General features: G+C 46.1%; 1 protein-coding gene across 5 annotated transcripts in view; it reads left to right on the top strand.

Moving 5' to 3' along the window:
• Positions 1 to 4,450: 4,450 nt before the first annotated feature.
• RREB1 (ras responsive element binding protein 1) overlaps positions 4,451 to 14,690 on the top strand; it is a 119,814-nt gene continuing 109,574 nt past the window's right edge. For 2 of the 5 annotated variants that reach the window (XM_068198934.1, XM_068198966.1), the window contains exon 1: positions 5,067 to 5,426. Coding sequence is in view for 2 of the 5 variants with exons in the window: in XM_068198982.1 (XP_068055083.1) it covers positions 4,614 to 4,653 (40 nt within the window). In the remaining 3 variants the exon portion in view is untranslated. Of the gene's footprint in view, positions 4,654 to 5,066; positions 5,427 to 5,674; positions 6,198 to 14,690 lie in introns of those variants that run through there. The other 3 variants (XM_068198982.1, XM_068198924.1, XM_068198950.1) reach the window with 3 other exon arrangements.

A 14,690-nucleotide genomic window follows, 5' to 3' on the forward strand; every position in this document is an offset into this window, starting at 1 on the left:
TGCCCTTGGATATAGTGAGTGGGGTTGTTGCAGGAGCAAGTTCCACCATTCTCTTGTTCCCCAGTTGCACAGCTTCCAGAGGCCAGGGTAGCTGAGCATTTCCCTGCATGGGGAAAATGGAAATGCTGTAGGATACTGTGTCTTCAGACAAATGCTCTGAGTTTGCAGCTCATGTTTTATGCTCTTCTGTGTGGTTTTCCAGTGCACAAATTCATCAAATTTTCCAAGCAATGTATAGGATATATATTTAATTGAACTTTCCTCATTTTATTTTGTATAATTAGCCTGCCTCTATGGTGGTCACATTTGTCAGTTCTGCATTAGTTCTTAGGAGGTTTTTGACCCAAGAAACCTGTATCTCAGAGAAAAAAAAAAACTCTAAGCAAAAAAACCCTCAACCCATGACAAGACTTAGCAATGGCATGTTTGTTCATTTAAAGAAATAACTGGTTGAAACATAAAGGAAATTCAAACATTTCTTTTGGTCTTAAGCTTTATAAAGACTTATTTCTCAAAGCCCTCAGGGCGGTATTCTCTTATCCTCCAAGGAGGCTTTTCCCTGCGTTAGCATGTCAGCCGAGTTCTTCCTCTTGGCCTGAGTGAGGTCATCATGAAAAGGATGGCAGCAAGAGGACTCCAGATGCTGAGCAGGCACAAGCTCAGGCAGGGCATGGGGCCTCAAATGCCTCTGACATCCTCTGTGGCTGGACAGCCACACATCAGGGTGAGGGAGCTGGGGCTTGGCAGCTGCCCTCACCCAGGAGTCGTGAGGTGTTGTAAAGTCAGGGCCCAGTCCTGCCTCTTAGCATATAAAATATGCCAGAGAACTGCCTTACTCCAAGCTGCTTTGGCTGAAAGGGACGTGTAAATTTGCAAGAAATTACAGTAACTTCTAAACACCGTGATCTAAAACACAGAATGTTGATAATGTCTCATAAGATGGCGGGAAAAAGATTTTCCAGCTAACTTTTAACTTCTCTCTAAACGCTAATATTAGCTTTAGTCTCTGTGCTTTAAGACATTCTCAGGTTGTGGCCTTCATATAAGCTATACATCCTGTTTTTTTTCTCTCCTTGAATACCTTTAATCAGCATCTCTGATATTTAAATTGTGGGTGGGGGTCAGAGTTGTCCTTTTCTTGGGACCACAGCAGGTGGTTTTTGTCACCAATATTCCTGTGTCACCCAGTGGTGTCAATGAAGCTCGTAACACACTAAACATCTTCACAAAACTATTGTTTTTATTTCTACTATTGTTCATTGTATTTAACCTCATTGCAAAGGATCAGAGAGGTGTGTGAGGGTTACACAGAAGCTAGAGAAAGTCTTCTTGCCCCTGAGTGTGTTATGATCATGTGGGTATTCAAGTCCCAATATCCAGAAAGTATAGAAAATATGAATAGTCCTAGGAGAAAAAAAGACTTTTTACTTATCTTGTTATAGAGTGGTCAGAGGACAGGGGATAAACCACAGTAATGCAAATGGTGAAAAGTGCAGAATGAAGAGGATGGCTGTGTCATATGAGTCATGTAGTACCATTTTGGGAGAGTCATTCATAAAGTGGGGTTTATTAGACAGAAATTACCTCTAGCTTCTCTTTCACTGTAATAAGTAATAGAAAAAAGGAACCATTTGCTCAACACTTCGCATTCAGTACTAGACCATAGTGGTGTTTTACCTCTCTGATGCATTATAAAAGTTCAAATGACAGAAGGCTGAAAAACTGAATTATTTCATTTCTCTTGCCCACCAATAGCTCAGAATTATAATGAATTCCTTAACTGTTAAAAGACGTATCACTTTTTACTATTTTATAAACCCTAGTAGTTAATGGAATTTTTAAGTTATTACATAACTTTTTTTATCATTGGGTTTTTTGTTGTTTTGTTGGTTTTTTTTTTATTTTCAGTATTAATGTAACACAGTATGTATTGGTTCATGCTTCATTCCATCTTTCTGAAAGAATAGGGATAAGTGCTATAAAAAGCTATCTGCCTATTTTCTCCAAAGACTAAAATAATTATTTTTTTCCAATGTGAGTTTTACATGTCCACCTTTCTAGAGCAGATTTCAGATGCTGAATTGAAAAACACTTGTTCTTCTATTCCATCTATCTCCTTGCTAAACTTGCTACATCTAAGGGCTCTTAGATGCACCTCCAAAGTTAAAAAATACATTGAGGATGGGAATCTTCATGTTGAGGTAGCCCAAAATGCCTCCAAGACTGTTCTAGAAATATTAGGCAGAGGTCAATGAGACATGCCTTGCTAACCTAGACATGATTACCTGTACAGGAATTTTCACCAGTTTCAACTGCAGCCATTTGTGTAAATAAATGGCTGTGCGAACCAGGCCCAGTCTCTGTGAGTTTGTATGTGTGTGCCATGAAGGCTTAAATCACAGCAATCTTCCGATGTAAATAGAATGTTTCAAGGGCTGAGCCTGAGAAGGATAAACTGCTCAGGTTTTTGATTAATTGGATGCCTGACAGCAAATGATACTGAAGATACAAGCTGGCTGTAAAGTTGCTGAACTTACCAGCAGTTCTGCCACTGCAGGTTGGCAGGTACAATGGGGACAGAGATGAAAAGGTTAAAGACACTTTGCTATCAGTTTATTTTTAATGGCTTCCCTTTTTTTTTTTTTTTTGGTAAAATAAGAACCTTAGAACAATGAGAATGTGCTTTCTCTCATGTTTGTTGCTAATATTGAGGGGTAAACTATGTTACTGCTCCTCTGTCAGTCAGCAACTCCCCTTGGGTAGAACTGCACAGAACTAAGTACAGAACAGAAGTGGCAAAAATTCAGCCCGCAGAAACAACCACATCACACACATGTTAAAGCTGCAGTTTCACATTCTGAATATATGTGTGCTACCTTTCAGTTTTGCAGTTGTGGCATTTCAAACTCCCAGTTCACCAGACCTGCACGTGTTTTACTCGTGAGTCCAGAAGAGGAGAGGTTTATTACTGATATAAATCACAGCTCATGGCTTTGAGACAGGACCTGTGTATTCCTGACTTTTATACCTTTATCCAGTATTTGAAAAAATGGTGCAAATGAAGTTAATTATGACATTTTAGTCTGTGAAAATAGTCGAGGGCTTACCGCCCTTACTGCCACATACCTGGAATTTCGCCTTGTTTTCCAGGTGAATCCCTTTTCAATCAGGAGATAGGATACCATGTAGGCTGGCACAAGCCTTTCACCTAGAGGCCATAACTTGATTTCTTTAAAAAACAGGCCAATACTCCAGGTTCCACCTCACCAGTAACAGCTTTAAAAGGCCTAGTTTTAGTAGCTCTAGATATAGTGTAAAAAACCATTTCCTTAAAAGTAAACTGGTTCCTCCTATACTCATTAGGCACTCCTCGGAAGCAGTGTTGGTTTACTTTTTTTCCCATCGAGCTCTCAGGATGGAGTATTGCCAGCTATTTTGTTTTTATGTACTGTTATTATTTCTCACACAACTCTAAACCGATACCGGCTTTACAGTGAAATCCTCACCACTCTGAACACCTCTCCATCACTTGTTAAGTCTCCTACACCTTTGAACTTCCACTGCAGGGAAAGCGACGGGAAGGATGGTGCTTGCGGTGCCACACTGCTTGACTACCTGTACGCGCAAGCGGCCGCATCTTGCCTTTGATTAGATACATCATTTGCACCTCCTGCTCCTGTGCTGATGTTCACGGTCCTGTTACATTTAACGTGTCCTTTAGGTCTGGGTGGATGACTGACCCCTGAGGGGACCCAAATCGCGCAAGGATTAAAAGTTTCTGAGGAACCAAACACAACCAGAAGGTGACTCCTGCCTGCGGAGCAGCGGGCTGCTGCCTGCGGCCGCTGTACCTTGTGAGGCACCGGGCTGGGAGGCGGAGGAGGATGCACAGACATTTCCACGGCAGCGGAGAGCCCCGGTGAATTCCTTAAAGCCGGCGGCGCGGCACCGCCACCGGCGGCTCCGGATGCGCTCCAGCCCCGATCCGGGAGAGCGGCCGGCCGCCGGGGGACACGCACGCCGGGCCGGGAGCGCGGTCGGCCAGGCCCGCCCGGGAGAGCCCCGCGGGCGCGGCCGCCGGAGCAGCGGGAGGGCGCGGAGCGCCGCGTGGCACCTGGCCGCCCCCCCGCTCCCCCCGCGCCTGCCCCGGGCATCCCGCTGCTACGCTGCCGGGCGGAGAAGGGAGGGACGGAGGAAGGGTGGGGGGGAAAGTTGTGCTCACTCCTCTCCTTGGAGGCGCCCCTCCCTCCCCGCGACGAGGGCGAGTTAGAGATGCTATTTGCAACAGGCTGCTGCTGCCGCGGTAGCGCGTCCCCGGGAGAGGAGCCGGAGCGACACGTGATGTGTCTCCTTATCAGGGTGCGCGGGGCAGCGCGGGGGCGGGCAGGGGGCGGGGGCGCCCGCGGAGAGCGGTGCGGCGGGGTCCCTAACCGTGCCCATCTCTCCCCTCCAGGGAGGCGCGGAGGACGGGAAGTTAGCGCGGAGTTGATGAACTTTGCACATCCACAGAAACGCCATTTTGATTCCTTTTTCCGGAACAAGTTTGCGGCTCCCTCCCGTGCGCGCTCCCCCCGGCGCGCCCCCGCGCCCCCCCGGCGTCCCATCCTCCCGGCATGTCGCGGCGCAAGCAGCCCAGCCCCAGCAAAGTCCGGCGTAAGTACCGCGGGGCTGCCCGGCCGCGGAGCTCCCTCACAAAGGATAGGAGCGTGCCTTAACTCTGGAGGGATCTATTTCTTTTTCTCCTCTTCTTTTCTTTTTCTTAGGGGGGGGGCAAGAAGATGAGGAAAAATAAACTTCTGGGAGGAGGCAGGCGCGGGCGTGAGGACGTTGCAGCGTGTCGGCTGGTCGTGCGACTTACTTAAAAATTAAATGCTTCTTGGGGCGGGGGGGAAGTTTCCTTAAAAAAAAAAAAAAAAAAAGGAGGAAAAAAGTTTGGCTGGCAGCGGTGGAGATGATGATGAGTTCGTGCAGCCTCCCTCTTCCCTTCCCCCGCTCCTCCCTCTCCTCTCCTCCCTCCGCGGCTCCTGTTTTTTTTTTTTTTTTTTTTTTTTTTTTTTTTTTTCCCTTGCCTGTTGCAGACTTTCTACCAACCAGCGGCACCAGCCGCGGCGTTTTGCCTTCAGGACCTGATGCTCATCCATATTAAACCGTCTGAGCTCAGGAATCCGGCCAGATCATCCCCCCCCTCCTGCTGCAAAGTTTATTTTTAACCAGCCACCGCCACAATTTGGATGGGGCTGCGAGGAAGCAACATCTTCTAGCCCGGCTCGCCCCCGTCTCCCGAGCTTGCCTTTTAACTTTTCCTTCAGGCTTATTTTCCTGCCGGCGGTGGCGGCGGGTCCCGCGGCGGCCCCTGCTCGCTGTTCCCGGCTGGGAGGGCCGCGCCGGAGCTGGGAAGTTGGGATGAAGGCGCCCCTTTTCCGCAGGTAGAGTCGGCTTGCGCCGCGCATCTCTCCGCTGACTTTCCGCTCCCCCGGCAGGGCCGGACGGCCGCGCCTGCCTTTCCTCGGCACCCTGGTACCTCTCCCCTCTCTTGTCTAACCCTCTTCCTTACTTTATTTGATTTTTTTCGCCTTTCCTCCACTTTCTCCACCCGCCCCCCCTCGTCTTTCTTCCCCCCCCCCCCCCCCCCCCGTCCCGGTAGGGACGTGCGTGTCCTTTCCCCTCCCGGCCTGCGCGGCGGGGGCGCGGGGGAGCCGTGCCCGGGGAGGGCGGGGGGCGCTGCCCCCCGTGGGTCCCCCCCGTCCCGCTGCCTTTGTGCGGTGCCAGGAACACATCCCTGCGCGGCGGGGCCAGCGGCGGGCAGGGACGCCTGGGCGGCGTCACCACTACAGGAAGGAGCCGGGCAGCATCCGAAGCTGAGGAGGGGTGTCCGGGCCGTCGCCCCCTTCAGCCCCATCTTGGCGGGGGGGGAGGGAGCGGCGAGGCAGAGGTGACTCCCTTCCCGCAGTGGCGGAGTTTGAGGTGAAAACAAAGTTTGGGGCGGCGCGGCTGCCGCCCCCCCGGCGCGGTGCCCGGTGCGGATGGGAGCCGGCCGAGCCCCGTTTCTGGGCGACTGCGCTCCCTCCCCATCGCCGTTGCTACGGGCCGGACACCCCCGGCGGCGCCGCGAGGGCCGCGCTGAGGATGCGAGGCAGCTCTTCCTGCCCAGTTGGTAACACACGGGCTCGGCATCCCACCCGCCCCATCCGCCCGGGGTGAGGGGGCGCGGGGGTCGCGGGCCGGGCTGGGCAGAGAGCGGGGCGCGCCGAGATGCTGCAACTTTTTTTTTTTTTTTTCAGCAGAGGAGGGAGGGCGGTGGATTGAACTTTGTCATGTCGCAGATAAGTTTCCTTTGGCTTCTTCTCCCTGCACTTCTCCCCCGCCTCCCTCCTCACGCACGCTTGGGGTTTTTTTTCTTTCTTTTTTTTTTTTTTTTTTTTTTTTTTCTTCTTTCGTTTTTTAATAATTTTCCCCGTTTCACTTCTCGGCTCCGATATCTTCGCCTGCTCGGCATCCTCGCGGGGTTGCGCAGAAGGAGGAGAGCGCTTCTCCTGGCTCAGCACATTTCCCTGCCCGGGCCGCTGTGCTCGGCTGCGCACCCCGCGGAGGCCCGGGCGCCTCCGTGCCCCGCCGCCCTCCCACGGCCGCGCCGCGGTGTCCGGCCCTCAGCTGATGCTCTGGTCCTGCTCGCCGAGGAGCCAGCATCCTGCCCGGGAGCCCCTGGGCTGATTGCTGGAGGGAAGGTGGGGGGCATACCAACCATTCAGTTTTAATCCCGACTCCCCCTTTTGCCTGTTTTCTCTTGGAGATAAGATCAATTGTATTTACTTATTTGAGAAAGTAAACATCTAGTTCAGTGTGATTTGGGGGCAGTGGTCTAGGAAAGACAGCGAATGTAGTGGATGTTTCCTGCCATTCCGACATCCAGCCCCATGGCTTGGAAAAGAAATTGCTTATTAACAACAGGAGCAGTTGCTAAATAACGCCGTGTTGTCACCCCTACAGTGCACAGTAGACAGCTGTTATGATGGCTGAAGTATTTTCGTTGAGGTCGGTCGTTTTGACACAAGCACTGAGTTTTGTTACTGCAGTTCCTGTTTTCCACAGGGTCAGCGTGCGTGAAAGGGATGCAGTGACTCAGGGTCAGGCCAGCCATATTTGTTTTAGGTTTTAATTTTCTCTTTGAAGACTTAAGGGTATATAGTCTTTTCTTGGTGGGCCTGCATAATGCCGATTAGCCTTAACCGGAGTTGGGTACATCCAGGAAAGAATAGGCCCTTTTGTTTGTTAGAAACCCAGAAACAGCATGAATCCATCATCCAATCAATCAGAGTACCAGGGCTCTCCCTCACCTGCCGGCAGGGATGCATCCAGCCTCTCATGCTGCAGGGCAGCTGTTCCTGACCAAGTGTGGCCTCTTTTGCTCCCTCACCTTCCTTCTCCTGGCATCCGTATTTAGAACTGAATTCATGTCATGTAGTTGGAAAAATATCATCATTTAAGTGCAATCAAGCAACTTTTATTCGCCTTTCATTTCACAGACAGCTTCTAGTTGTCAAATTTTTGTTTGCCCATCAGAAGTGACTATTTTTGTAGCCACTCTTCCACATTTCTTTTGAGAACTAACAATGCTAAAGAATATATATATATATATATATATATATATATATATATATTTGGCTTATATAGCAGAGTGCTGACTGGGGTCTTGGGGTTTTTTGTTGTTTGGTGGTTTTTTTTTCCCAATTGGACCTGGGTGTTTGAAGCTTCACTTGAAGATTTCAGTGTAATGAAGCATCTTATTCTGACTTAGCTCACCCAGGTTGTGATCCCATTCTTAACTCTTTACAGTATTCAGTGACCTTCTGACAAAATGGCTTTTCTTTTTGATTGAGAATTGGGAAGTAACTTCAAGTTTCAAAATTGGGAAAACTGAATCTCTTCATTACCTGTGTGTGTGATCTCTTTTGGTACCAAAGATAAGTGCAGTATTTCCCAAAATGTACAAACACTGACCTATGTAGTGCATTCCTCATTCCTTAAGGATATTATCACTTTGCCTATGTTGAAGTAACACTACAGTCATAACAGAAGCTTGACTTTAGTCTGTGAAACTTTCTTCTTAAACAGAAATAGTTTGAATTGCTCTCAGTTGGACTGGATTTCTCATTTAAATAAAAATTGGTGATGCACTTACGTTGTATAGATTAAAAACATATAGATAAATCCCTTTGGTTATATTCATTATCCCTTGTAAAAGTAGGTGGTGCTTAGAAGGTCATAGGATAAGTGTTGCTAAGCAGCTAAACAGAAGGATGCTAAAATTAACCTGAGTGTTTTTGAAAAGGATTCACTTTTTAAGTTGCAATAATTTTTTAATTGACTTAAAATACACCTTTTGCTCGTAAGGCATAAAAAAAATTATACCTAGATGCGTAAGTAAAGCTTTCCGGGGGACTGTGTCAGATGTTCAAATTATCTACATATAGGAGTAATTCTACCCTCCCCCAGTAGACCTAAATTTTACTGACTTTGGGCTGTTGATTTGTGCCCTTTGCAAGTGTCCCTCCAGAGTGATCTGTTGCTCCAGGAGCATCTGATGTATGTTGGATAGGAGCCTGTAGGGACAGTCTCGGGAAAAAAGAAACTGCAGAAGTTCCCCAGGAACAGGCAGAAAACAAGTAAATCCTGTTAGTCTGAAATCTATGCATGTGTGGAAGAAGCCCCTTTTAACTTTTTGATGAATGATGCCTAAGTTTGGAAATCTCTGGTTTAGGTGTACACTCTTAAAACATGTGAAATCATGTCTTCCTCTTTCAGCACGATAAAGGTTGTTTTGAAATGAGTGTATTATTGGACCGTGTTACTAGACCAGTTTGCAACTGCTGCCGTGTTGATGTGGTAGCTTCTTTCTTGGGAGATAATTGTCTGTAGAGGAGGATGGTGGTGCTGCTTTTTGTTCTCCTGAAGGCAGTAGTGAGAATGCTTCTTGCTCTCTCTGTCTTCTACCTCCTTTCTGAATTCAAGCAAGATGGACAGTCATAGGGTTACAGCTTTAAAATATGCCTTTTCAACAGCATTCTACAACTTGGAAAAGGGCCAGAAACTGCTTCGTGTTCTTTTGAGAGCAGCTTTATCATGGATGGAGTGCTCAGGTACCCTGCAGCTTTGCTGGAAAGTCTCTTATGGAGCAGATGTAAACTTTGAGGGTGAGAAGGAACCGCCTTCTGCAACAATGCAACACTTTTTTTTCTTGCTTTGGGGTGGGAGATTTGACTTGACTAGTTTTGTTGCTCAGCAGTTAAAGCAGATTTTCTTTGGGGAGGTATATGAGGAATCCTCTCTCTGTGTGCGTTGTTTTATTTTGTTTGCTTGTTTGTTGCTTTCTTTTTAATATCCTACATAAACCAGCACCTGTGGGAGCTGTGGCTTCCCCCTCTCCCCCACACACATTTAGAAGAATCTTTACAGGTAGTAATTTCAAAGGCAGGACTTGGGTATTTTTGGGAATGTCATTCTGTTGCTACACTGAAAAGTTAAGGTATTTGTGTGGAGCCAGGATGGGCTTGAAACTTGCAGAGCTTTGCCAGGCCAGGTTTGGTTATCAGTGTTTGATTACAAATGAACATAGGTGAGGTTGGCTGAGGTGGGAAGTGCTGGCTGTGTTCTGGGGTACTTCTGAACAGGAATTTCAGGAGCACTGACTCTTTGTTCTTCTTTGGTGCAAGAAATCTGATGATGGCTTATCTTTGATGTCTGCCAGTGATGTTTTTCCCACCTGAAGGTGTTCCCTCCACCTCACCCTATACCACTCTGTTTTGAATAGCAACGTTTGAGGGCCAGTGACTTAAAAGAGTACAAACTTCTGAAACAGCAGTACTGCAGCATCTCATGCTCCTTCCTTCAGCATTTTACTTGGAGAAGGGTGACAGAACTTATTTAGAGCTTGTGCTAATGCTTTATTATGAAATGTTGAAAGTAGAAATAATTGCCAGCTGGGGCATATGCTCTGGGCTCCTGTTGGGCGGCTCATTTGTGTTGTGGTGGAAAAGGGTCAGAACAAGGAAAAGGGCCTGGACAAAAGGGAGAAGAGTCAGTGGGATACTTGGCTTGTGGCTGTGCTGGTATGAAACCTGTTAGAGCAGCCTCCTGCAGGCAGAGAGGAATCGTCCTGATGTCACTGAGCAATGCCTGGACCTGTGCTTCCTTTAGAAACAACACAGGCATTCAAGTGTATCCTGCTCTTTTTTCTTTTTTTTTTTTTTTTCCCTAATAATAACATTTCAGCCTTCAGGTTGGCCAGCCTAGCAATCAATAAAGGTGGTTGCCTTTGACTAGGTGCTTTACAAAAATACATAGTTGATGGGTGGTGACTGTTTATTCAGAATGATTCAACTAAGTAAGGCTAAGGGAATCTGAATACCTCTTTAAAGATGTAGAGAGAGGCAGCTGTTTCAACAGCAGGATTCATCTGTGGAGTCCCAGCCATCCAGAGAGGTGTTACAGCAAGGGAAAAGAAAAACTGTCAAAATCCCCCAGGGCACTGTTAGGCTTCTGAGCTAAAACAGGTATTCCAAGGACCATTAGAGAGGGAGGCCTTTCAGGCCTTGATGACCTCTCCTGTCTCCTTTGCAGTCTTCCTGTAGAAGCACGTGGAATGCAACTTTCAGATTCGTTTTCCTGCATCTAACCTTCCTGAGTAAAAATGTTTTTTTGCTTAATCTTATTTACTTATATAATCTCAGGATTTTGAGAGATCCTTTTGCTTTTGAGAAGACATCCCCACATCCTGCGGTCTGAAATTTCTTTGACGATCCATTTGCACAAGGGATGTTATTTGTGTAAGACTCTGAAAAAGTGTGGGAAAGGTGCTTGCACGAAATGGCCAAGTGACTTCCTAGTGTCAGCTTTGAAAAATGGAATTTAGACTTTCAAGTCACTCTGGATAAAAGATGTGTTAAGCTTCTTGGAAATTTTCTGTGCTAATGTGCCTAAGTGATTTGTTAATTTGGTTCTGAAAGAGAAAGATATTTTGTGATTAATAGTGGAATTTACAGCCTCTCATACATGTAGAACTTCTCTACTTGGCATCTACTGGTAGATATTTTAACAGGTGTTAGCATGTGCTTTCTTGAAACAGCACAAATGTACCTGTAGGTGCTTTAGGAATGGGGGCTTGCATCATCCGTCCTTTGAAAATGGAGGATGATCAGCCGTGGACAAACTTTTTAAAGTTAATTTAGGTATATGCTTCCTGTCTGAGGATGAGAGAAACAAAATGTTCACGTTGAAGTGTAGCTGGCCTTTGCTTTTATTGTGTGTGATTAGCTGGCTTTAACTGGAGCCCTTGTTAGTCCTATTCCATACAGCAGGTGATGTTAGTGTTCAGGTGTATCGGTACCTGGGAGTGCTTTGTTCAGATCTCTTGCATCACAGCAATAAATTCCACTGCTGTGTTCAGGCTGGACTCCTTCACACTGGTAACATTAGGGCTTGGACATGAGAGAGCTGCTTTGGATTTTGTAGCAATATGCAGCACTACTTCCTTGTTCATTTGGACCACTCACAGTTTTGGGTAGGGGAAAGACCCTAGCTTAAGTTCCTCTTTTTGTTACACAATATGTATTTTCTTCATTAAATTAAGTTCATCACATCTCCTTGCTCTTTGTGTTTTGAAAGCATGAGAAGCAACCAGGTCATGAATACCTGTGTGCTGTTCCTCATTCAAGTGTACATTTTTTTTCTGATGTTGATGCAGTTGCCAGTGTATTGAGGAAACACACAAGGTGTCTGTGGTATCTTGTGCATGTGCTTACCTGCTTCATCCCCTCCATCTCCCCAAAAGCATTAAGGTATCCTGAATTGGTCTTCAGCTGGATAACTTGCAGCACAACTCACATACTTAGCTGTGTGTACATCGTTATGCTTTTGGGTAGGAGGGAGGAGGACTGCAGAAGGAGGCTTGCTTTCTGAGCAAGACACTGAAGGTTCAGGAAGTGGAAGTATGTGCCATAGAAACCAGCTGTAGAAGAGATGTAACTGGATTACTAAGGGATTCCATTTGTGAGGCTTGACTGTATTTTCCAGGGGAAGAACTGTGAGTGCAGTGACAAGTGCTTCTCTACAGAGATGTAACTTATGTCTTGTATTTAGTTGTCGAGTATTTTTCTTTTGGTCTGTTCTTCCAGCCACTGCGTCGTTTGTTTTTCTCCCTTATCAGATGGCCCGGCCAGGTGTTGCTAAGTACATCCTACTATATTTCCAAGTAAGGTTCAAGACTGTGGTCATTGGCAGCTTCTGGAAGAAGTCTTGTAGCAACTTCCCAGCCTTTACAGCAGATAGGTGTCTTTTCTGCTTGGTAAGATCTCCTGTCACTCTCTGGACTGTCAGAAGCCTAACTGTCCATGCTGTAAAAGGGTAAAGGGAGCTGTATCACAGTGCCCCCATTTCTCGGATGTAAACTTGCTTTATTGTTGGAAACTGGTTTTGTTCAAAAAGTGAAGAATTATTTTTCATATCAGTGTTGCCTACACTTTGTAGGAGAAATATTCTGTCCTCTGTCTCCATTCCTTCTTTTTGCAAAATGGCAGTGTCTTTTTGCTGAGCGTGCAGTGACTACAGTGTTCAGCCAAAGCACGGGGTGAATTTCTAGGGGTGGGGGAAATGATCCGCACATCAGAGTGGATGCCAGTTACCTTGGGAGGAAGCCATGCAGATTATAAACTCTGCAGGAAGGATCTGGTGGATTCTGTAAACTCTGTGGCCTCACTAACTGCAGTTTCAAGCAGTTCCCAATCTCTACTTGCAAAGCTTTTGGAACTTTTAAGCTCTTTAAATCTAGTGACTGAGGATTTTCCATGCTTCCCTTTTCCCTTGAGGAAAAAAAAACAAGGTTAGAAATAAATAGTAAGGTTACTCATTTTAAATGCTCAAAAGCCAACAAACAAAAGTTGAGGTGTTCACAGAACAGTTAAGTAGATAGGGTCAACACAGATCATGCCCTGTTACAATTGCTGTTCCATGTTTAAAAAAATCAATAGATACGTAAATAGTAGGTAGAAGTGGAAAACGTGTCTTCATTTGATTCAACAACAAAATTCTTTCAGGCTTCTCTGGAATAAGATTTTATGTGGGGTATATACAGCTGAAAGCTCTTGAGAATTCATAGCATGAAAGATGCCAGGAAACTTAAAAAACCTGAAATACTAATAGTGTCTTTGTACAGGTGTAGTTACAAAGTCAGTGCATCTGTTTTAGGAGCTTGTTTGATAAACAGCAAATGGAATTTGCAATATAATAGTCTATTTTGACTAAATTCTTCCGTCCAGGTTTTGGGCACCATTGCAAGTCTGGCTACTGCTGTGTCCTTTTTTTAAATCCTAGAGGTTGTGCTTTTACTTTATTGAGTGTATTCAGTCTGGTGAGTAGGAGGAGGACTTGTGCTTCCCTGCAGGAAAAGGGGAATGTAGAGAATTCTCCCTGAGGATGGATTTGGGACAGAGATGGCCCGTGTGTTTGGGGCCAGAGTTTTTATTTGCACCATTGCGTAACTCAGTCTCCATAGAAAGAGACTTGGGTTAGTGGCTTTGCAATGCCACATAGGCCACAGGCTTGCACGTGGCCATGGTGTGCCCCGAGCCGACGTGTGCTAGCACTGCATTGTAGATGTACTGATGCCTCCCTGGGGTTGTCCTGGAGATTCAGGACAGAAGGATCTGCTGTTGCCTGACTTTCGACCTCGTGCATTGGCAGCCTCTCATGTGCTTGCATGGCCTGAATCGACTGACTTGCAGTAAATGTTTCCATTTGTGTGCTCACTGTCTTTTCAAAATGATTGCTAAAAAGTATTTGGGCCAAAAATAATCTACACTGGACAAGAAGATGCCAGCAGCATGTGCAAATTGCATGCTGTAGTTACTGCCCCAGCTACTAATTCAAACAGAGCTGCACAGATGTGGATTAGGAAAGTCCAGACTGCTGATTTAAAAATTTCCAGTATTTCTGGTAATGGATGTTTATGTGAGCTGCCTAGTCCAGAGACCCAGGAAATGAACTGGTGGTGGTCTTTGTTTAATTCCTGGTATACAGATGCCAAGTGTTATGCTTTGATTTCCTACTCTGTAAACTCTTCGGGGCAGGGATCAGCATTCAATTACTGAGTTTTGAAAAGCCACCTAACACACTGTGGAACCGACCTGCACAGCACTACCTCAGTATAAATGTTTAATTATAACTATCTTCTTACTCCATAGTGGAGCATTTCCAGATACCAAGGTAGAGGCATGCTGGGAACCTGCACTGCTCCTGCTGAGGTGTCTCCTTATAAATAGACAGCTTTGGTTGCAAAGCAGCATTTGGGCAGTTCTCATAAATGTCTGCTTTGCACGTGAGGGACAGATTATTTATTGATTTCTTTTCTAGGCAGTATAGGTGCAAGTATATACACATGTTCAGGAGTCTGCCTCTGGTTGTTTGGTTTAGAAGCAAATACGTTCCTAGCTTTAATATGTGTTCTAAACCACCAGTCAAATCACATCCTTCTCTCTCGTTTTTGCTTTAGGTCTGTTTGTAAAAGGAACAAATGTCAGGGTTCTGAAATTAGGAAATTACAAGGAGAAACTGGGAATAGAAAGATGTCACCCCCTCAGTATGTCACCTTCCCAAGACTGAAATGAAGAGCAGTTGCTGGCTCTTACCATTCACAAAGT

Source organism: Anomalospiza imberbis, chromosome 1, assembly GCF_031753505.1.
Source record: "Anomalospiza imberbis isolate Cuckoo-Finch-1a 21T00152 chromosome 1, ASM3175350v1, whole genome shotgun sequence".
NCBI classification, from domain to species: Eukaryota; Metazoa; Chordata; class Aves; order Passeriformes; family Viduidae; genus Anomalospiza; species Anomalospiza imberbis.